This window comes from Pelodiscus sinensis, chromosome 9 (genome assembly GCF_052426305.1).
Source record: "Pelodiscus sinensis isolate ZL-2025 chromosome 9, ASM5242630v1, whole genome shotgun sequence".
Classification (NCBI taxonomy): domain Eukaryota; kingdom Metazoa; phylum Chordata; order Testudines; family Trionychidae; genus Pelodiscus; species Pelodiscus sinensis.
In genome coordinates, this window is record NC_143060.1 from 36,362,658 (window position 1) to 36,385,466 (window position 22,809).

At 44.0% G+C, this 22,809-nt stretch overlaps 1 protein-coding gene across 1 annotated transcript in view; it reads right to left on the bottom strand.

Moving 5' to 3' along the window:
• GLMN (glomulin) overlaps nucleotides 1-22,809 on the bottom strand; it is a 49,401-nt gene that overhangs the window by 23,123 nt on the left and 3,469 nt on the right. The window contains exons 3-11 of the mRNA XM_075936533.2: nucleotides 21,492-21,617; nucleotides 15,607-15,726; nucleotides 14,691-14,799; nucleotides 11,740-11,986; nucleotides 6,825-6,927; nucleotides 4,223-4,410; nucleotides 3,646-3,699; nucleotides 2,319-2,349; nucleotides 1,923-2,012 (exon numbers count right to left, since the gene is read on the bottom strand). Coding sequence (XP_075792648.2) covers nucleotides 1,923-2,012; nucleotides 2,319-2,349; nucleotides 3,646-3,699; nucleotides 4,223-4,410; nucleotides 6,825-6,927; nucleotides 11,740-11,986; nucleotides 14,691-14,799; nucleotides 15,607-15,726; nucleotides 21,492-21,617 — 1,068 coding nt within the window. The remainder of the gene's footprint in view (nucleotides 1-1,922; nucleotides 2,013-2,318; nucleotides 2,350-3,645; nucleotides 3,700-4,222; nucleotides 4,411-6,824; nucleotides 6,928-11,739; nucleotides 11,987-14,690; nucleotides 14,800-15,606; nucleotides 15,727-21,491; nucleotides 21,618-22,809) is intronic.

Genomic DNA, 22,809 nt, shown 5'->3' on the forward strand with positions numbered 1-22,809 from the left:
GTGTGCCACAACTGTGGAAGAGGATAACAGAATATTGTTTTCTATCAAAGCAAATATAACTTAATATTGTGTGCTCTCACTTTGGTTAGACTGGAGTAATTTTACTTATATTTTAACATATTTGTAGAATATAATGTACCGTATATTCCGGCGTACAAGACGACCTCTGAAGTTAAAAAACATCCCCCAAAAATCGGGGGTCGTCTTGTACGCCGGATGCCCCGCCGCCGGAGCCCCTCCGCGGCTTTGAAAGCCTCGGGGGAAACCGGCGGGGGGGGCATCCCAGGCGCGCATGGGCTGCCCCCCCGCCGGAGCCCCTCCGCGGCTTTGAAAGCCTCGGGGGAAACCGGCGGGGGGGCATCCCAGGCGCGCATGGGCTGCCCCCCCTCCGGAGCCCCTCCGCGGCTTTGAAAGCCTCGGGGGAAGCCGGCAGGGGGGCATCCCAGGCGCGCATAGGCTGCCCGCCCGCCGGAGCCCCTCCGCGGCTTTGAAAGCCTCGGGGGAAACCGGCAGGGGGGCATCCCAGGCGCGCATGGGCTGCCCCCCTCCGGAGCCCTTCCGCGGCGCGGAGGGGCTCCGGCGGGGGGGCAGCCCATGCGCGCCTGGGATGCCCCGCCGCCGGCTTCCCCCGAGGCTTTCAAAGCCGCGGAGGGGCTCCGGCGGGGGGGCAGCCCATGCGCACCTGGGATGCCCCGCCGCCGGCTTCCCCCGAGGCTTTCAAAGCCGCGGAGGGGCTCCGGCGGGGGGGCAGCCCATGCGCGCCTGGGATGCCCCCCCGCCGGCCTCCCCCGAGGCTTTCAAAGCCGCGGAGGGGCTCCGGCGGGGGGGGGGGAGCCCAGGCGCTCCTGGAGGCTTTGCTCCCGGTGCCTCTGGTCTGCTGGGGACCATCTCCAGCAGACCAGGGACACCGGGAGCAAAGGAGGCGGAGGGGCGCTGGCGTATAAGATGAAACCCTATCTTTTAATTAAAAAGATAGGGGGTCGTCTTATACGCCCAGTCGCCCTATACGCCGGAAAATACGGTATATAAAAATGCAACCAATAGGGCTTAGATTCCTGTTTGATGAGAATGACAACTGAGATTGAGAGAAGACTTAAGAAATGGTAATGTTGTTTTTAAACTAGCCATGAATCATTTTAATTTAAGATTGCCATATCTGAAATGGAGTATCTATTGAACTATGGGTCACAGGTTTAAAACTGAAGGAAATACATATTTTATTTAGAGAGTAGCAAACTGTTAGAGTTGACTTCTAGCACTCCTCTGGCATAAAATTATTTTTAAATTTTTAAAATATTTCAAGTTAAATGTTTAAAAAGCATAAATTTCAGACACAAGGGCATATGTCTTGATTGCGATCCTTGACAAACATATAGTAAATTAAGATGCAGAAATCCAAATTCATCACCAACATTTTATATACAAAAATGTCACTGCACAATTGCATTAACAGTGTTCACCCAACTAGCTGGGATGAGGCAGTGTTTTATATATCCTCCTTCATTACCCACTTGGCAGTTGAAAGTTGTTGTTTAACTCTTCTTTTCCTTTCCTTTTCCCCAGTCTGCAGGGTAGGGGGAAGGTACAGGGACATGAGAGTCACATGTTGCACCTAAATCCAATCTCTGGTTTGTCCTGCCCACCACTACTGCTATTGGATGGCAATAGGATATGAGAATCTTGCTTGGTGGTAAAGAAGGGGGGTGATAAAGTTTGCTTCCCAGGAGGGTAACCATTGCAGGCTCTCTGTTCCAGCTAACGATTCTTAATAGCAAGACACTGAATGGTTTCAAAAGCAATTAAATTTCTGTGTGAGGCAATATTTGTATTCTCTAAATTCTTCTCTCTCAAACCACCTAGTGAGCAGTTAGATATGACACTGTAAGTTTAAAAAAAAACTAGTTTACATTGCATCCTAGTACCTGAGGTGCTGTAATGAAGCCTTTGAATTCCAAATACTGATGGTGAAGGCTATCATCTTCCATTCTCAATAATGAGTTTTCAAGCAGGTCCTACAATCAATAAAAAATAATTTTAAAGACAATGTAATTTTGTACTTGTACAGCCCATTAGTTCAATTTCCTCAAATCACTTCACAAAGGCTGCAAACATGTATGCATTTAGTTAAGACTGTATGCATAAATTTAAATAAATATGTAAAATGCTTTCAGGATTGGGGCTTACTTAAGCCTCAATAACTCTATATTTATATTATGCAATATTATCCTCATCTTTTCCAGCCAAGGAAAATTGACACTTCTTTGAAATCTGTTACAGTACAGTGTTAAATGTTTTTATTTAAAAAAAAGGAAACTTACAAGTCCTTTAGTTAACACAGATTCTTCTGTCCTACAAGAAATTAAGAAAATTATCGAAGCATCAATTCCAAAATGTTTGCTGAAGTGTAAGAATTAACTAAGTAGTAAAGGAATCTGGCTACTGACCGTTCCTATTCTGCTTCCTTCATTCTCTCTTATGAATTATTTAACTATATGAGCAGAAGAGTTTATAGATTTGACTGCTTTTGTGATCAAGAGTTAATATTCCCATTTTCTATTTACAAGCATTCAAATGCAAGAGCTGAAGTCTGTCAGATGCCTTGGTATTAAGAGGAAGAAAATGGTGCTTTCCCAATTGCAGAACTCTAAGTTTTCCCCAAAATGTGTGAAAGAGAGATTGAAGAGTTTAGGCCAAGTGGTAGCAAGGTACAGTGCGGTTTTCATCTTACTTGATGATCTATGAAACATTCATGCTTTTACATTAGTACTTGGACTTATTCTTTGTAGTCTGCAAATAATAAGGGAGCAAATGACTACAACTCTTAAGTAGGTCTAATGTTCTATATATTGAGGGCCATAACACAAATGAAGATAGCATACCATCATGGGATAGGGTCATGGCAACCTCCTTCATTTTCAAATGTGTAATTTTAGTTACAGAAGTATTAAAGATTGAACATCTCTAGTCTGGCACGCTCTCATCCAGCAACATCCATGATCTGACATGATTTTAGTTAGACAGATGTCTGCTTACAGTGGGTATGGCCAAGTTTCTGTGAGCCCATAAAGCTTGTTTACAACCACCAGTCCTGCCTCTCAGTGTTCTATGCTGTTATTTAGCTCTAATTTACCACTAAAGGACTTCTAAGAGCTCAGGAAGCAGTGGAAGTATTGGTAATGCTGCTAGACAATATTGACCTCCTGTGGTTCAGCAAATTCTCTGGTTCGGCACCAGACAGGCCCAGCGGGTGTCGGTCTATAAAGGTTCAATCTGTACTACATATTCTAATTCAGAAAACTGGAATGTTTAAAATATTTTATAGTTTGGGTTTCCATAAATGAATAAAACACAACTGTAAAATTAATATAATAAAAACACATTTGAAAAATTTAAGAGAATCTCACATAAAAAGTTCTCCTGCACTTTTACTTTTATAGCTCTTTGGAGGGGAAGAGGCATCATCTTCTGCTGAACCATGTCATATTAACTTTCAGCCTCAAAAGACTTTTCCCCACAATTTGAATTGTGAATTTAAAGTTTGATTTCATAAATTACTACCACAGAACAGAAAGCAACTGTGGGACAATTAAGCCAGACGAAGAAAAAAAACCAGAATCTGAAATGTCAAATTTTGTAAGATCTTACCTTTTCAATAGGAGCTCAATGTGTGTCATGTTGCACTGTAGAAGATATGATGGACTAAAACAGAAAAGTTATTTATAAATACAACTACATAGACCACACAGCCTACATGTTGATATAAAATAAGCTCCGTGGAACTATACATAGGAATAAAAACTTTCATATAAATAAGAGAAATTTTACTTTAAATGAATTCCTTTGAAATAGATATGCACTAAAAGTCAGATTGTCTTCCTTAACCCTCGCACACTTGTTTATCACCACACTAAGGTCTCAATCCTGCAACACTTACATGCTTAATTTTAAACATATAGGTAGTCCCATGGCACCTTCTGTGGGACTACTTGTGTCTAAATTGAAGTACACACTTAAGTATCTGCAGAATTGGGGCCTAGAAGAGAAGACACCTCTTCACACATTCCATATATTACAAGGCAGTTGCCCTAAAATGAATGCTAATGCAACACAAAGGCTTACAGAATAGTGATTAATATTAAAATGCTTTCTTACTGCTCCTGATAATACTTTTGAAGAAGCTCAAAGAGCTACTAATTATAAATGGATGGAAAATAGCTCTTACCTAAAGACCATTGGAAAACAATCAATACCAATACACTGAACAAACACCAGATACGACAGACATGCCAAAGAATCTGCAGAATGCTTTCTATCTTCATTCAAAAAATCCTGATTATCCCAGTTCTGACTTCTGCTTCCACGGTATGAGAACATGGTTGGTATCAACTCTCCTATATCGATTAAAATGCCCTGTTTAGAAAAAAAAAGTCAACTATACATATGTATTTTTCCTGTAATAAAGCAGCTATTAAGTTTTAAATCAGGATTCACATTTTAAAATGTAAACCATAAAATCTCTACCTACCACAGATACAATTATTCCTGAAAATATTTTTGTAATTAAGTGTATAATTACACACAAAACAATATTTAAGAAATTATTAAGCTGGCATAGTCAAGCACTCAAATATTAGGTAATGTCTAAATTAACATTGCCTATGCAACCTTTATTTGGCAGCTATGATATTGTATTTAATTACACGCTTTTTTTCTCCACAAATTTTTGCTCATTTAGGGCATGTCTACACAGCAGGGCTAAAGCTGAAATAAGCTGTGAAACATGAGCTATGTCAACTAAGTAGCTTAAGTTGAAATGTCTTATTTCCGCTTTTGGTGCTGTCTACACAGCAGGAAGTCTGAGTTATAGCACTTTTCCTCCAACTTCACTTACTCCTAGTAAAATGAGGATTACAGGAGTCAGAGTAAGAAGTCCTCCAGCTCAACATTATTTTGACATTGTCAAAATAACTGCTTGCTGCATAGACATGGACTATGTTATTTTGGAATATCAGTTATTCCAAAATAACGCTGCTGTGTAGAAATAGCCTTAGGTTGCGAGCTACACAGCACCCTAAACTTGAAATAAGATATGCAATTTGCACTATGCAAATTGCATATCTTATTTCAAATCTATTTTGAAATAGCTTATTTTGAAATTTAGCACATCTACCCAGTGCCAAATTTTGAAACAATGTGCTATTTCAAGACATCCCTTAATAAAATACAATGAAAAAATTAAGAGAATCTCACATTAAAAGTTCTCCTGTACACAATACTTTTATAACTCTTTGGAGGGAAAGGGTATCATCTTGTGCTCAACGAGGGTTACCGAGATGCCGAAACAGCGCACCCGTTATTTCAAAAAATGCTTTGAAATAAGGGGCGGCTTATGTAGACGCGGAGTAGCAGGCTCAGTGGTGTCTCAGCAGGTGACAGTCAGGTGACAGTCCCAAGGGGGTCTTGACCTAACACACTTATTCCCATTCCCTCATGCTATTATAAGAGGACCTGCTATGGGATCCCAATTCAATTGCAGGGCTCTAGTTCATAGGTCTCACATCAGGACATGGCTAATCCATGTGTTTAAGAACAACTGAAATCGCCGGTACTGAAGCACAGGTTTAATGTTAATATTATGCTTAACTAGGTGTACTGAATAGAAGACACTCTTCATTTTATCCAAAATGTGATACACTTGGATTTTTAAAGTGCAGCCCTACCCACTTTTATTTAAAAAGGCAAGTCGCACTAAACAGAGGGACAAACTTGTTTAAAAAAACAAACAAAGAAAATATGGAATGTTATGAGTTTCGGTCATGTAGGAACTTCACCTAATTATCATCTTTTAGAAGTCTTGAACATCACTAGGGGATGGGACCAGTTGCAGAAGAAAAAGGGCCTCTGATAATTCAGAGACCAGCAGCCCAAAGATATACCATGAAGGCTGAATTTGGTTTATTAAATGCAAGGTTCATTGATCTAGGGATCTGATATTGTTCCAAGATTTTACCTTCCTTAGCACTAGCCTATAGAATATCATAAACCATGTTTTTCATGGGGCTATCCATAATTCTTTTTGGAAATATGCTTATGAGTGTGCATACCTGGAAAATATATTTCCTGTAAAGTATAATTTGAAAAGTTGTAATCTGCTGAATGTGGATATTCTATTTCTGTGCCTGTATCATTCCTGTATTTGAAGTTAGAAATATGAAGTATAAACTTGTTGTACTAATATAGACGTGCTAAGTGAAAACCATTTAAGAAACTTTATGACGTGTGGATAAGGGCAAGGATCTGTAAGTGGTTTTGTTTTTCCTATGGAACTGTCAGTAGAAAGGGCTGAGAGTCCCCAGAAAGACTTGTGTTTAAGTCACCTGATTCTGGGACCCATCTTGGTCCCTATACTTTTCCACTGAAGGTGACAAAAAGTTTAAATTGAACACAAAGGATTCCCACCCTTGGGCAATAGAAAAGTGGGAAGCCAAACAGGGAACTGCTGCCAGATGACAGGACACCTCTGCTTACTACCCAAGATGATTGCTGGAAGCAGCTAAGACAGACAGGGGGAAGGATCAAGCATAGGCTGGGAGGCTTTCCAGCTTGTGAAAAAAGATAAGAGCTACTGTTAGGGTAAGGTCTGATGTTTGCTCAGTGGTATTTCAGCACATCAAATGGCAGTATCAAAAGGATCGCTGTGACCAAACCCATCACACATCTAACTAATCAAATCATGCAGTCAAATAATTTCCCTGACTCAACTGAATACTGCATTGTAGTGACTGATTTTGCAAGTCACTATCATTCCTTTTAGCTATACTTACTAGAATTTCAGCTGCAAAATGTCTTAAGGGATCTTCTTCAATGTCTTCATGCAGCTGATCAAGCTGTGCTATTAATAAGGGGTATTTGAAGCTTTTCAAACAACTGAAACAAAGAGAAATCATTATAATTAGAATCTTTTAATAAAAACACTACCAAAACTACCAATAAGGAATACAGACATTGTCTCCAGGGGGGTCTGAAATTGTCATGTCCCTTAGCGCTGCTGTTGCTCATAATAGATCAAAGGAGAGTCTCCAAACTCAGGGGCTGGTTCCAGTTCCTGTTTTTCATCCCTATATTCTTATGGCTAGAGGCACTAATGGGATCCTGATGACTCCAAAGAGGGATGTCCCTTACCGTATTGTAAACACAAGTAAGAAGTAGGGGTTTATGGGGTGTTCAGGGAGGGGTAGCACCTCTGATGTACGGGCATGTCGTGTCCTTTTAGGGCAGCTCGTCCACCTTTGGTCCCCACTTGTCACTCAACTCTCACCTGTGGCTCCTAGTAGCTGTAGCATGTGCAGCGGCCACACCCCGGGCAACAGCTTCGACAGGCTGGCTAAACCAGGTTGAGAGTAGCCGTCGGGTCATCGACCTTCGGTGAGATAGGGACTTGTCTATCCCGAGCATGTGAAGACAGACTCCGGCGGATCGAGCGGATGAGACCTACTAGAATAGGACCAACGGTCATGAAGGTGGTTTCTGCAAGCGATGTGGTACGCTAAGAGCACGGCAAGACATGAAAGATGCCCTGGTCAACCACTGCGCCCAGCCCATCTCCAATCGTCTCGACATTAGTCCTGCCATTGGAGTAAGATGGAATCTGGGAAGAGAGAGTGAGGCTGACTATGCGCACCTCTCCCTCACTTTAATCCAATTCACGCGCAAGTCTTGACATCTCGACATCTCCTAAGTCCTGTGGCGACGGGCGAGCGACGAAGCAGCAGGTGTGGATACACTGGGAGCTGTAGCCGCGGACCTGCACACAGGCGGCTCAGGTCTAATGGTCGTCTTCTTGCTGGTGGAAGCAACAGCTGGATTCGGCGTCTACCTGAGTGACTGAGCAGCCCTCTTTAGGATTGCACTGCTCACCTCCGTAGTAAGAGGAAGGGGCTAGAAAAGGTGCCCTAAACATTGTTTGCTTCATAGAACCCTGGCCAGCTTACCGCGGCTGGAGGGGATCCCATCTCATGCGGTCGAACAATAAAATTTCGAACAAAATGCAAGGTGACACCACTCACTATTGGCACATGGAACGTACGCACGCTTCAGGACAACCCTTCAGCAGACCGACCAGAAAGAAGAACAGCCCTGGTCGCCAGAGAGCTCACAAGATTTAACATCGATATTGCGGCACTGTGTGAAACTCGTCTAGCAAATGAAGGTCAGCTCATGGAAACAGGAGGTGGTTACACATTCTTCTGGCGTGGACGCAGCAGTGACGAACGTCGTGAATCTGGAGTTGGCTTTGCGGTTAAGAATCATCTTGTCCGCAAACTTGCCAGTCTTCCCAAGGGCGTGAATGACCGACTCATGACACTGCATCTTCCACTACCGAGAGGAAAGCAAGCCACACTGATCAGCGCTTACGCGCCCACAATGACGAATCCGGATGAAGTAAAGGACAAGTTTTATGAAGATCTCGATGCCCTACTCTCATCCGTGAAGCGCACTGACAGGCTGATTCTACTTGGCGATTTCAACGCGAGAGTAGGATCTGATCACACTGCCTGGGATGGCGTCATTGGAAAAAATGGAATCGGTAAATGTAACAGCAATGGCCTACTATTACTGAAGACATGTGCGGCTCATGATTTGATCATCACCAATACCATCTTCCGCCTGCCCACTCGCAAAAAGACGTCCTGGATGCACCCACGCTCTAAGCACTGGCATCTCATTGATTATGTCATTGTGCGGAGGAAAGACAGACAGGATGTAAGGGTGACCAAGGCCATGCCGAGTGCTGACTGTTGGACTGACCACAGACTTATCATCTCCAAATTAAGCTTTCGCATCAAGCCAAAGAGATGTCCGCAGGGAAACAAAGCTGTGATGAAAAAGATCAATGTCAGTAGACTGAGGAACCCCAACACAGCAACTTTACTAGCAGAAGATCTTGGCAACCAACTTTTAGAGCTGCAATTAGAGGAAAATGCTGAGAAGGACTGGGAACGCTTCCGGGATATTGTGCACTCTTCTGCACTAAAGGTTCTTGGACCCTCACACAGGAAACAGCAGGACTGGTTTGATGAAAACGATGAAGAGATCAAGGCCATACTCGCTGAAAAGCATCGCCTTCACCGTGCTCACCAGAATGACCCATCGTCAACAGCTAAGAAAAATGCCTTCAACAACATTCGCAGGATCGTACAGAACAAGCTTCGTAAGATGCAGGACTCCTGGTTGAGTGCCAAAGCAGATGAAATCCAGAAGTTTTCTGATAGAAACGATGCCAAACGGTTCTACGAAGCCCTTAGATCCTTGTATGGACCTCAGCCCTCAGGGAGTTCCCCTCTACTGGACTCAGATGGTGCAACTCTCATTACTGAGAAGGCTCTGATTTTACAGCGTTGGGCTGAGCACTTCCAATCCGTACTGAACCGCCCATCTTCCATCAATAACGAGGCGATTGATAGAATGCCCCAGGCGGATATCAACCACAGCCTGGATGTCTCACCATCAGAGACTGAAACCTTACAGGCCATCAGCCAGCTGTCCAGTGGCAAGGCCCCAGGATCTGATGCGATTCCAGCGGAAGTCTATAAGGGTGGTGGTGCAGTGCTTGTCAACAAACTCACTCAGCTGTTCCAGTCCTTCTGGAATCAAGGATCTATTCCTCAGGAACTGAAAGACGCGTCTATCGTACACCTCTACAAGAGGAAAGGAAATCGACAAGTTTGCGATAATCATAGAGGAATATCACTGCTTTCCATCGCAGGTAAGATCCTTGCACGAGTGTTGCTGAATCGTCTGATTAACCACCTGGAACAGGGTTTATTACCCGAGACACAGTGCGGCTTCCGCAAAGAGCGTGGCACGGTGGATATGATCTTCGCAGCCCGACAGCTTCAAGAGAAGTGTCAAGAGCAGAATCGTGAACTGTACACCACCTTCGTGGATCTCACCAAGGCTTTTGACACTGTCAGTCGCGAAGGTCTGTGGCGCATCATGTCGAAGTTTGGGTGCCCTGACAGATTCATCTTGATGGTACGTCAGTTCCACGACGGCATGACGGCTCGTGTTTTGGATGATGGAGAAGCTTCAGAGGCCTTTCCCGTCACAAACGGCGTCAAGCAAGGGTGTGTGCTGGCACCGACCCTGTTCAGCATAATGTTTTCAGCCATGCTGTCAGACGCCTTTCAGAACAGTTCCTTGGGAATCAGACTGAGATACAGGACCGATGGGAAACTGTTTAACCTGCGAAGACTCCAGGCTGTCACCAAGATAAAGGAGACTGTGTTACGAGATCTCCTTTTTGCTGATGACTGCGCCCTGAATGCTGGATCAGAGCAGGAAATGCAAGCCAGCATGGACAAATTTGCAGCAGCATGCGACAACTTCGGCCTTCTCATCAACACAAAGAAAACCGAAGTGATGCACCAGCCAGCTCCAAAAGCTCAGCATCAAGTGCCCACCATCACAGTGAAGGGACAAAAGCTGCAAGCAGTGGACCAATTTACATATCTTGGCAGCACCCTCTCCCGCTCAGTGACAATTGACATCGAGGTCAACTGCAGAGTCGCCAAGGCAAGCTCTGCATTCGGCAGACTGTTGACCAAAGTGTGGGACCGCCGTGGAATAAGCCTTGTTACAAAGCTTAAAGTCTATCGAGCAGTAGTGTTAACTACCCTGATGTACGCCAGTGAGACTTGGACTGTATACAGGAGGCACGCTAGGCAACTGAACCACTTCCACACGATTTTCCTCCGCAGACTTCTGAGGATCCGGTGGCAGGATAAGGTGCCAGACACAGAAGTCCTTTCTAGAGCAGGTCTGCCGTCAGTTTACACCCTGCTGATGAAAGCTCAGACACGCTGGGCAGGCCATGTTGCAAGGATGCCAGATCATCGCATCCCTAAACAGCTCTTCTATGGTGAGCTGTTTCAAGGGAAGCGATCGCACGGGGGACAAAAGAAGCGATACAAAGATACGCTTAAAGCCTCTCTCAAGTCCCTGGATATTGACACCACCTCCTGGGAGACCCTGGCACAAGACCGATCAACATGGCACACGCTGATCTACCAAGGCTGTCAAACATCTGAAGCCAGAAGGACAACCATAGCACAAGAGAAGCGAGCACTCCGTAAAGCCAGAGTTGCAAAAGCTGCAACAGTGGTGCCCACACATGTCTGCCCGACCTGTGGTAGAACATTCCGTGCCCGTATCGGCCTTATCAGCCATTTGCGGACACACCATGAACAGTCCATAACCCGTTAGATGTCAAGGTCCTCTTCGAATACGATGGACGAACAACAAGAAGTAGGGGCCATTGGCTGGGCTTCCCACCCCACATACAGGTTCCCTCCTGCTATTAAGAAAAGGAATGAGCATTGCCCTTCCTCTCATAGTCCACAAACATGAAAGGATAAACTTAACAACAAATGGTCTGGTAGCACTTTATAGACTAACAAAACACGTAGATGGTATCATGAGCTTTTTGTGGGCAAGCCAACTTCTTCAGATGACCGGAGTTTTGAATTTAGGATGTGCAGATGCAAAATAAATGGGGGACAGGAAAAAAAAGGGGGGGGTGGGAAACAAGGAGCAGTGGGTTTGTTTTGTAAAGGATTTGTTAAACAGTTTATTTGATAAACAGTAAAATAATAAGTGTATTCACTGCTGGTGCATGCAGTCTCTATTGCTCATTGTATTTCTTTACACATGCATTTTAAGCAGAAATAAGATACTCACAATTTTAGCAATTCTTGTTTGAGCTCTTTGCCATCACTTTCTGTTGAAGCGTCCATATTTTTAACAACTTGATCCACAAAAGGTTTAGCAAAATCCACTACTGCACTGCAACACTGGCAGAGTCCAAGTTTATCTTCTCGTATTTGTTCTTTTGTGTAAGGTACAGGCAGAAGAGAAAGTTGATTTGAAATGGTAGACAAAGATAAGCCCACTGAGTATGACTTCTTGCTATGAAGTTTCAGTAGAACTGAAATAAACAGAAAGTTTAACATTTAGGCTATGTCTACACTACAAAGGAAAGCGAGAAAAAGATATGCAAATTGCCAATTGCAATTTGCGTATCTTTTTCCGCTTTTCTTTCAAAAGAGGCTTTTCCGAAATTTGGAGCATCTACACAGTGTCAAATTTTGGAAAAACCTTCTCTTTCAGGCCATCCCTTCTTCATCATGAAACGAGGTTTACAGAGACAGCAAAAGAACACGTTCTCTTTTTCGGAAATATTTCCAAAAAAAGCAGACATATTCCTTAGATGTGGCATAGCTTTTCTGGTATACTTCCGGTATCCAGGATAAGAGCTGCAGTCCAGATGTGGCCTTAGTTATCTCCTATTCCCACCTCTCTCCCCCATAGAGGGGTGGAACATTTTTATTTCTTCTGATTTATAAAATAAAAGCCTTTTTCCTGTGAAAATGCAGTAGATTCTGTTTCAGAAAAAACCAAAGAATAAGATCTGTATCGAGATAGGTGACTGTACTGAACAGCCTTTGGATTTAAAAAAAACAAACCTGCAATATGATGAACAAGTGCAGTAATACCCGGGATTCTGCACCTGTTAGTTTTGGGATGGTATAAATACCAGTATCATCATTTTTTTTTTTTGCAATACAACATCCAATGCGCCTATCTATATATTTTAGAAATGTTTGTCTGTCCGTCTGAGTCTGTTTGTTCAATAACTCCTAAACGATAAAGAGCAAATTTGGTATACAGCTTTCTCTTACCACAACTTAAAGCAATGTCAGGGTTTGGTTATGGCAGGAAAACAGAAAGTGCTGGGAATGGGGCTGTTTTCCATAACATGGAAAGGGAAGGGGCACAGGAAGGAGAGATGTGATATTGAGAGTGGCCACGGGGGGCAGTGAGCACAAGGGAGACCTATATTCCAGAGTGAACTGGGGAGGGGGGGAAAGCAGCACCAACAAGAGTGGCCAGTAGGGCTGGGGCTTACCATCTTTCTTACCATCAGGTTGGGTAAGTAGCCCAACGTCCCAAACCCTTCCCCCACACCAGCCCTTGGATGCATCACCCCAAGGTGGGATGGAGAGAAGGCCCCGTGTTGGCTTGGAGGCACTGGGAGGGGGGGGAAAAGACCTCTGCCAGCTGGAATGGGCTGAATAGGGGAGAAAAGACCATGCCAGTCGTGGGGGAGGAGGGAGAACTGGGGAGGGGAGAAAAGGTCCTGAGAGCTGAGGGGATTGGAGGTGAAGAGAAAAAGGCCCTCCAGGATGCGAGGGCTGGTGGAGGGGGAGAAACCCCTGCAAACTGGGGGAGGAGGCCGAAGGAAGGGAGAAGACCCCAACGCTGGGGAGGGAAGGCTCTGTTGGCCTGTTGCCTGGGGGGGACAGGGAGGAGAAAGAAATGGCCTCTCTGGTTGGGGGATGGAGAAGGAGACCCCATGGGCTGGAAGCAGCCTGGAGGAAAAGGCCCAGAGAGCTGGTGGGGGGGGAGGAAGGCCCCTCTGGCCGGGAGAGTCTGGAGAAAAAGAGGAAAGCCCTACACCACATCGATTTTCTGTCCTGAGCCCCTCCTCAACCCCCAACCCTGATTTTTGTACCTCCTATGTCCTCAGCCTCCTGCCCTGTCCCTGTCATATCCCCCAAGCTCTGCCCTGACTCCTGTACCCCCCACACTACCAGCCCCCTGCCGTGAAGGTAAGGCCAGGTCTATAATACACCTGGAAGGCCGGGTTAAGGTATGCAATTCTAGCTATATAAAATATGTAGCTGCTTGATTTAAGCCCAGCTTGGTGCTGTCTTCACAGAGGGAGACCGACAGGAACAAACTCTCCCGTTGTCTTCCTTAATGCCAGCTGACCGCCCGGGCTCCACGCGGTGCTGCTGCTTTGAAACGGTGTGGCGGCATTTCAAAGAGGCAGAGCTGCACAGCCGAGCCCAGGATCAGCTGTGTGGCACTGCCCCAACACATAGAGCTGACCCCGGGCTCCATGCAGTGCTGCCCCTTTGAAACACCGCAGCGGCATTTCAAAGGGGCAGTGCCGCACAGAGCCCAAGCTCAGCTGTGCAGCTCTGCTGCTCTGAAATGCCAAGGCGGCGTTTCAAAGCGGCAGCACTGCACGGAGTCCTGATATGGGCTATGCGGCACTGCCACTTTAAAATATCCCGTCTTCCCCTTCCCCCCGCTGCCTCTATCTGACAGAGGCAGCAAGGGGGGAGGGGAAAATTGACTAGTTGACTCAACTATCCGATGAGCATTTGCTTATCACATAGTCGACTAGTCCTTAATATCCTTAGTTACATTCTGGCTTCCAAGTACACAGGTATTTTTTAAAGCAAATATGCAGTTTGGGGCTTTCACTAATACACAAGAATTAGTTAACTTTCAATACCTATAAAGGGCATGCGAATAAAAGCCATAAAAATGGATGACTGGTTCAGGAGCAGGAGGATGGCAACTCACAAAAAGTATGAAGGATTTTTAAGCAAAGGCTGAGTATTGCATTTCAACAGATGCCGATTTGAAAAATTCTGCATTTAAACCATCTCTTGTGTCCTTTGGGACTCTTAATAACAAGTCCCAGTAAGTACTGAAATTATACTTTGCATACTCCCCAAGAACACTAGGCATTCAACAGCACTACTTGAAATACAAGTAATAAAACATTCAAATTAAAATATAAGTAATGTACATTCAGATGGGAAAGTGCTCATTACCTGTCTGCAGAGGCTGAAGCAAGAGCAAAATAGTTTGGGATATCTGTTCCCCAGAGGTCTGCTCAATCCGTTCAAGTAAACCCAATAAAAGTTCCTTTGGATTACAGAGCTGCAAGAAAGGGTCAAGCCACTGTATTGTTATCTCTAAAGTACATTTACAACAATAACCATACTTCCAAAACTGTGACGTTTTTGCATGGCAATGACAGAAGATGTAAAACATCGAGGACATTATTGTTGCAAACAATCAAAATCTAAAAATCCCCAAAAGCTCGTGTTTTCCTCACAATAGTGATTTTCAAACTTTTAAAAATGAGCTTCCCCTTTGAGTTACAATTTTTGGATGTGACCCTTCCCCTGAAGGCATTGACACTGACTGAATGGCTGTATTGCTTCTCTGAAGCTCTCAGCGTGGAGCTGGCCCAACCGTCCCTCCTGACCATACCTCTACACCCCTCTAAAGGGACATGCTCCACAGTTTGAAAACCTCTGCTTTAAAATATGCATTTAGAATAAAGCTACATGTAAGGAAATTTAGATTGCTTAAAATTTTATTCTACGTTGGTGTCAGACCACTTTAACTGATAGAAGGTAAAAGAAAAAGCAAAACTTCAGCATGTACTCTACTATAGATTGAATCTCTCTAATCCAGCACACTGTGGTCTGTCAATATTCAGATATCCACTTATCATGGGAGTGGCCAAGTTTCCCGCAGTCCCGTAAAGTTTGCTTACAGCCACCAGTCCTGGCTCTCAGTGTTCTGTGTTGTTGTTTTGCTCTAAATGTCTTCTAATAGCCTAATACCAAATTTGGTGATCCTACCTCTTACCATATAGGAGGACTTGCAAACAGACACAAACCTGAGAGAGATAATATATGAGATTTACCTTTATTAAGACTACATGGTTGAACATACCTGTACCAACTGATTTAGTATTTTCAGACAATGTTCTCTCTTCTCATCTTCCTGCTTATAACTCAAAATACACCTAACAAGAGGGCAAACAAGATTCCATCCCATGCTCTTGACAATAACCTGTAAATCAGATATACAAAGAAACAGTTCAAAATTTAGCATATTTAAAATACAATAATAAATGAACACATATATAAATCAGAGAGTCAATATATTATGGATGACAAATGGATGAATGATGAATGACATCAAGAAGGCTGAGGTGTTTAATGCCTAGTTTACTTCAGTCTTCACAAAACGAGTTAATTTTGACCAGATGCTTCATGCAACTTGTCACGTAGCAGGTCCTTTTGACCACGGCCTCGCACATATTGCCCATACTGCCACACAAAAGCCCCTCACAAGAAAAACACAGGCCCTGAGGCGGATCCAGAGACAGAGCTTGAAGTCCCTCGGGTGCTCAGCACTGTTCTCAGTAAACGGAACTTAACTTGGCAAGCACCTGGGCCAAAAAGATAAGAGCAGGGACACAAGCTGTCCCATACACTAAGTTAATGAGCACTAAAAAACAGGACAAGATAGGAATAAGAGAAATGAGCTGTCGTATACATCTGTTAACAAGCACCTGGAGCAGGGAAGCAAAAACAGCTAGCTTTCACGTGTGCCAGTCATGTCTGCATCAGGCACTGACCCCAATGCCTTGAGACAGACGTCATGTCACAAGGAAGGAACCCTAATATGGTACCGGATGTCAAAATTATAGTATAAAGCACCCTGTGCCCTAAGCTCGGGGAGATTCCGTATCAAAAAATAGAAGGCAGGTATCGTCCAGCCTGGCTGAGGGGTTGATAACCCAAGGCCGCCTCCCACCCACCGAATCACGAAAGGGTCTACTAATCCAGAGCATGCTACACGTTATTTTGTGTCTGTGCATTGTAATTATTTCTGGGCTTGTGAGTATTGCTTACTATATTGTATTAACCATTTCATATTTAGAGGTTGTTAAGTATATGTAGATTAATGACTAACTCCACCAGCTGTTCAAAGATAACCATAGAAGGACTGGCTACGGGAGGAGTTTTTATTATTGATGTATTGGTTTTATTTGTTATATTCTTTTTTTTCATGCTGTGCTGTCTAAGACAAATCAGAGACAGTGATTTAATATAATCAAATTGTAGTAATAAAGTTTGTAATTGGTTAAGTGCATTTAAGTCTCGGGCTTTCCTCCTTCGCAGCCCCAGTCCCTTGCCACAAAAAACCACCCCAAGACAATCTTCAAACCTCTGGTTCATCACAACTACAGGCAGTCCCCGAGTTACGCGGATCCGACTTATGTCGGATCTGTACTTACGAACGGGGCTTTTCTCGCCCCGGAGAATGCGGGCGGCGGGACCACCCAGACGCACTGAGGTCCCGCCGCCCGCATCCTCCGGGGCGAGAAAAGCTGCTCCGCGTCTCCCTGGTCTACTGGGGGAGGGGGCCCCCAGCAGACCAGGGAGACGCGGAGCAAAGCCGCGGAGGACGCGGACGGCGGGAGCGCCCAGACGCGCCGCCGACCGGGTCCTCCGCGGCTTTGCTCCGCGTCTCCCTGGTCTGCTGCGTGTTCCCCCCCCCCCCTCAGCAGACCAGGGAGATGCGGAGCAAAGCCGCGGAGGACCCGGGCGGCGGCACCGCGGCGCGTCTCAGTCCCGCCGCCCGCATCTCCATGGTCTGCTGGGGGAGCGGGGCCGCAGCTAGTGCACCCTCTTCCCCCCAGCAGACCAGGCTTTTCTCGCGGACGCCTGTGGTAGAGCAGCTGGGGCGCTGCCGGTTGGTCTCACAGTGCCGCTCCTTGGCGCTACTGGACCAACCCGGCAGCACCCCAGCTGCTCTGCCCCAGGTGTCCCCAAGTCAGCTGCTGCTGAAACTGACCAGCGGCTGACTACAGGAAGCCCAAGGCAGAGTTGCTCTGCCCCGGGCTTCCTGGAATCAGCCGTTGATCAGTTTCAGCAGCAGCTGACTTGAGGACACCTGGGGTAGAGCACCTGGGGTGCTGCCGGTTGGTCCCCGCAGTGCTGAGGTGCGGCGCTGCGGAGACCTACCCGGCATCGCCCCAGCTTCTCTGTCCCAGGCGTCCAGATTCAGCTGCTGTTGAAACTGATCAGCGGCTGATTCCAGGAAGCCCGGGGCAGAGAAACTCTGCCTCAGGCTTCCTGTAGTCAGCCGCTGGTCAGTTTCAGCAGTGGTTGAATCTGGACGTCAGTTCCGACTTAAGTACAAATTCGACTTAAGTACAAACCTACAGTCCCTATCTTGTACGTAACCTAGGGACTGCCTGTAATATTAATAAGGAGAAAGGAACACAAGTGAGAATAAAGAGAGATTAAATTAAACAATTTTTAGATATAGTAAATATATTCCAGTTGGTAGGGTCTGATGAAATGGATCCTATGGTACTTAATTTCAAATAGTAGATTCAGTACAGTACTTCCTTATCTTCGAGAATTCATAGAAGATGGGTGAAGTCTCAGACAAGTTGGTGAAGAGCAAATCTGGTATTTATCTTTTTAAAAGGGGAACAAACATGCCCCATGGAATTATAGACCAGTCAGTTTAATTTCAATGCTTGGTAAAATACTAGAACAGATTATCAAACAATCAATTTGTAAGCATCTAGAGATCAATAGAGTAATAACAAACACCTAATATGGATCTGTCAGAAAAAAACCATGCCATATCAACCAAATTTTCTCCTTTGGCAAGGTTACTGGAATAACAGATAGGAGAAGACATAGAGGCGATGAATATTGATTTTAATTCGACTTATGACACAATCCCACACGACACTCTCATAAGCAAACTAGGGAAACGTGATCTAGATGAAATTATTATAAGATAGGTGCATAAATATTTGAAAGACCAAATTCAAAGCATTCCTTGGATTGTAGTTCATTGTCAAACAGGGAGGATGCATCTAGAGGGGTTCTGTAATGGTATTACTAAATGTTTTCATTAATTACTTGGATAATGAAGTGGAAAGCATGCTTACAGAATCTTTAGACAATATCAAGCTGCAAAGGGTTGCAAACACTTTTGAGGACAGAATTAGAATTAAAATTTCTTTGACAAACAGTGGATCACAAATTGAATATGAATCAACGTGATGCAGCTGCAAAAACGGGTAATAACATTCTAGATGTATTTACAGGAGGGTTGAATGTAAGGTACAGGAAGTAACTCTACGGCTATGCTGGGCACTATTGGCAAGAGCTGGTGGTGTCCAGTACTGGGAGTCACACTTGAAGAAAAATGTGGACAAAGTGGATAGAGTCCAGAGTAGGGAGAAATAAATAATTAAAGGTTTAAAAATCAAATCTATGAAAACAAGTTAAAAAAACTTATTATGTTAAGGCTTGAAAAAATAAAACTGAGAGAAGCTCTGACAATTGTCTTCAAGTATGTTAAAGAGCAATTGTACAGGGAGTAATTGTTCTCCATATCCACTGAAGATAGGATAAAAAATAATCAGATTAATTTGTAATAAGAGAGATTTGGGTTACATAGCAGGGTGGATAAAAATCAGTGACTTTTCATAAAAATTAAAAGATTTTGTATGAAAATGGGATTTTTAAGATCAATAAAATATTACATTTATTTAAAAAGTTACAATTAAATCTCATCATAAACATATAATTCTTACACTTATAGTGTCACAAAAGTTAATTAATGGCTCTAGTCTGTCCAGCCTAACAACCAGCTCTTGCTCCTTGAAAGTTCTGGGATTTCCATTTCTGTTAGTATGCTGAGAAACATATGCAAAGACACACACAGGCTGGATAGAATTGGTTTTGTTCTGAGTTTATGTGGTGATGAATCTAGGCCAAGCATGGCAGAGTTAGTTAAGACACTGTCTAAAGACAGAGACACAATGTATAGGAAAGGACAAAGACTGTATAGAAAGGGACATTGGAGTGGACTGGAAAGGAAAAGGGAAGACCTTATTCAGCACACTCAAAGCTTCCTATATTCCCCCATACTTGTGCCGCAAAAAAACTGTCATGGTGTCTGCATGTAAAGGAGATCCTACCTGGAATATTTTGAGGAAATGTATTTCCTTGGTAAAAAAGGAAAAATGTGTCAAGTGTAAGCAGAGAAAGAAGATGATGCCGGACCAAGATGCGAGTTAAACACTGGAATAGGCTTCCAAAGGAGATTTGTGAAATCCTTGTCATTGAAGGTTCTTAAAATAAAGTTAGACAAACACCTGACAGGGATGGTAAAGGTAGACTTGGTCCTAACTCCATCCCCAAGGCTGAAATAAATAACCTCTTAAGGACCCCTCCAACCTTCCATTTTGATTATTCCAGGGGGTGCGGTGCTATGGAGAGTCCTGAGATTGAATGCAAAGTTTATCATTACAATGTTCCATTATGGGCATATGTTAGGCTCTCTTTCCTCCTTCCCTATTTAGCAGGATAACCCTTAAAGATTGCCACTGCTTTTCAAGTAGGGACAGGCAGTGTTCTCACTGTTTTACTGGATGTTAGGAGCAAAATTCCAAGCAAAAATTAGAGAGAACACATTATTTGAGGAAGGAGGTAAACCAATCTTTGCAGATTTTAAATCCTTATTCTAAAATTCAGTGGGGTCCAGCGGCTGACTATTTCCCATCTTTCCAAGAAGAGGGGCAATATTGTTTCTTCCATCACCTTTTCTGATTTCCTATCTACCTCTGTATCCCATGTAAGTATGCTTTCCCAGTCTCCCAGACTGATCATATACTTCTCTGAAATTTCATTCTCTTACTTTCTGTCTGCTCATTTCTTCTTAGAATCTTGGCCAATTTTAGTCCATCCATCTGGAACTCTCTCCACCCCAACAGAGTCACACTCACTTCCCCTTTTTAAATTTTGCCTCAATCTCTCTCTCTTCTTCCATTTATCTCACTGGAAAACATTAATGAAAGTGTTTATTAAGAATATTATGCCTTATATCCTTGGTTACAGCTAAGTAAAGTACTGCTCAGGAGGAAATGCACAAATCTGGCTTTATGACACTGTTTCCACTTTTTCTATCCTGGAACAGCTGTGCAGCAACCTGACTCCCCAACATAAAACAATGCAGCGTGAAGGCTGCTCTAAAACACTCTAGCCAACAATAGCTCTAAGGGGCTAATCTAGGAGCCAAGAATTACTGTAGGACAAGAAATCCCCTGCTTCCTACACTTACAGCATTTAATGGTCATATATAGTAGCCACTAGCATGGCTATATGACACAAAAAGATCCCCCCTGCTTTTAGGTGACTCTTGTAGTTGGCTGTATTTGTTTCAGGTCCAGTCCACCATTGTAAAAACAAGAGATGTGAAAGAGTACATGGTTACACACAGGCTCCTGTCATGCACCAGCTCCTGGGGAGTCACATTACACACACACACACACACACACACACACACACACACACACACACACACACACCCACACACACACGCTGCTGCCTCTGTATCAGAGGCAGTAGTGCAGGAGGGGCAGGCTCATGGTACATGCAAGGAGTATCAGAGGCAGCAGTACAGGACAGTGGGGGGCAGGCAGAAGCCACCTGCCCCCCTGCGTGTAACTGCTGAAAATTTCAGTAGTTTCATGATTAATTAAACACAATTTAACATCCCTAGTCAATACAGCTTCACACGAAGAATCTGGGTCTACATAAACAGTATATATCTGCCAGTGTATACCTGGAACAGTTTCCTGAAATAGTACATCCTTGTGGATACTATATGGAATATATAGCTTATAAAAATACTCTCAAGCAATGTATAAACAAATGGAGTATACAAAATTTAATCTATTTTCTCATATGTTTAAAGTATACTGCAAAAACACACACATGCAGATTTAAACTCACCTTATTTTTCTCATTTTGAATTACTTGTAATACTTCTTGTACATAACCTTCTTCTAAGCACTTCTGGCATGCTACTTGAAAAAGATTAAAATCTTCTCCTTTGAAATCTTGTTCTTCTAGGATTTGCTGCAATAAAAAATTATCTAACTTTACAAATCCAAATTTGAGTTTAAATCCAAATTTTAATGTAGCTGAAACCTTAGCTTTTACAATATCTATCATTTACGTATTAGAATATTCCTGAGGGAATTCTGTGCCAAAAAAATTACAGACGGCCCCCAACTTGCAATGAGATCGATTCCTGGGGAAGCGTCGCAAGTTGGGGACATCGTAACTTGAACCCGCATTTATGATAGGTGCCATGCGCTGTCATAAATGTGGGCTGAGGATGTAAGTCGGGGGGTTTCGACTCCTTCTGCACTTACAAAAATGCTCATAAGTGCTGGGGGTCGCAACTCAGGCCATGGTAAGGCAGGGCTTCCTGTAAAAATTCTGAACAAAAAATTTTAAATTCTGAAAAATTACACTATTTTAATTTATTTTGTAATATATTACCAAAATAATTAAACATGGTGTAATTATGTTGTTATTGTATTTCTGCATTATTTTGATAAATAAAATATGCAGAACTTAGAAGAATTTTTTGAAAATATATTCTGGGTGGTGCAATCGGGGTGCAGACAACTTGATGCAGGGCTCTGGGTGAAGAGAGAATGGGACACTGCAAGGAAGTCCAGGTGAAGGTAGTTAGGGATCAGTGAGAGTCTGGGGGTGCAGGGTTTGATAAGGTTGAGAGGGTCAGGGTGTAGCTGGTTGGAGCTCAATGAGGTCCAAGTGTGAGGGGCTGCTCATGCAGGGGATGGAAATCAGCAGGGTGGAAGTTGGGGGGGTCTTTGTAGAGAGGTTCTGGGTGCAAGGCAGGGGTTCAATTAGGGGTTCCAGGCGCATGGATGGGAAGACTGATCACTGAACAGGAAGCTGCTCCCCCGTCTATCCAACCCCATGCATCCAGATCTCTCCCCCAAACACACACACTCAAAACCCGCACTGAGCCTTACCACCCCACACCTAGAATTCCCACTCAGACAGGCCCCTTCCCACCAGCAGTGCAGAGCTACCTGCAGCTTAGAGTAGTTTCTGGGGTTGATTTGACACAGACCCAACTGGTCTGGGCAGGGGAAACTCTGTCTTCATCCTCTTTCTTCCCTCCCAGCCCACCCAGCTGAGACAAACATCCCTGGGAAGCCAGGGCATCCCCAGGCACCCCTCTCCCCAGAGATTTACCTCTCCCCAGCTGCTCAAACAGATATGTCTGTGC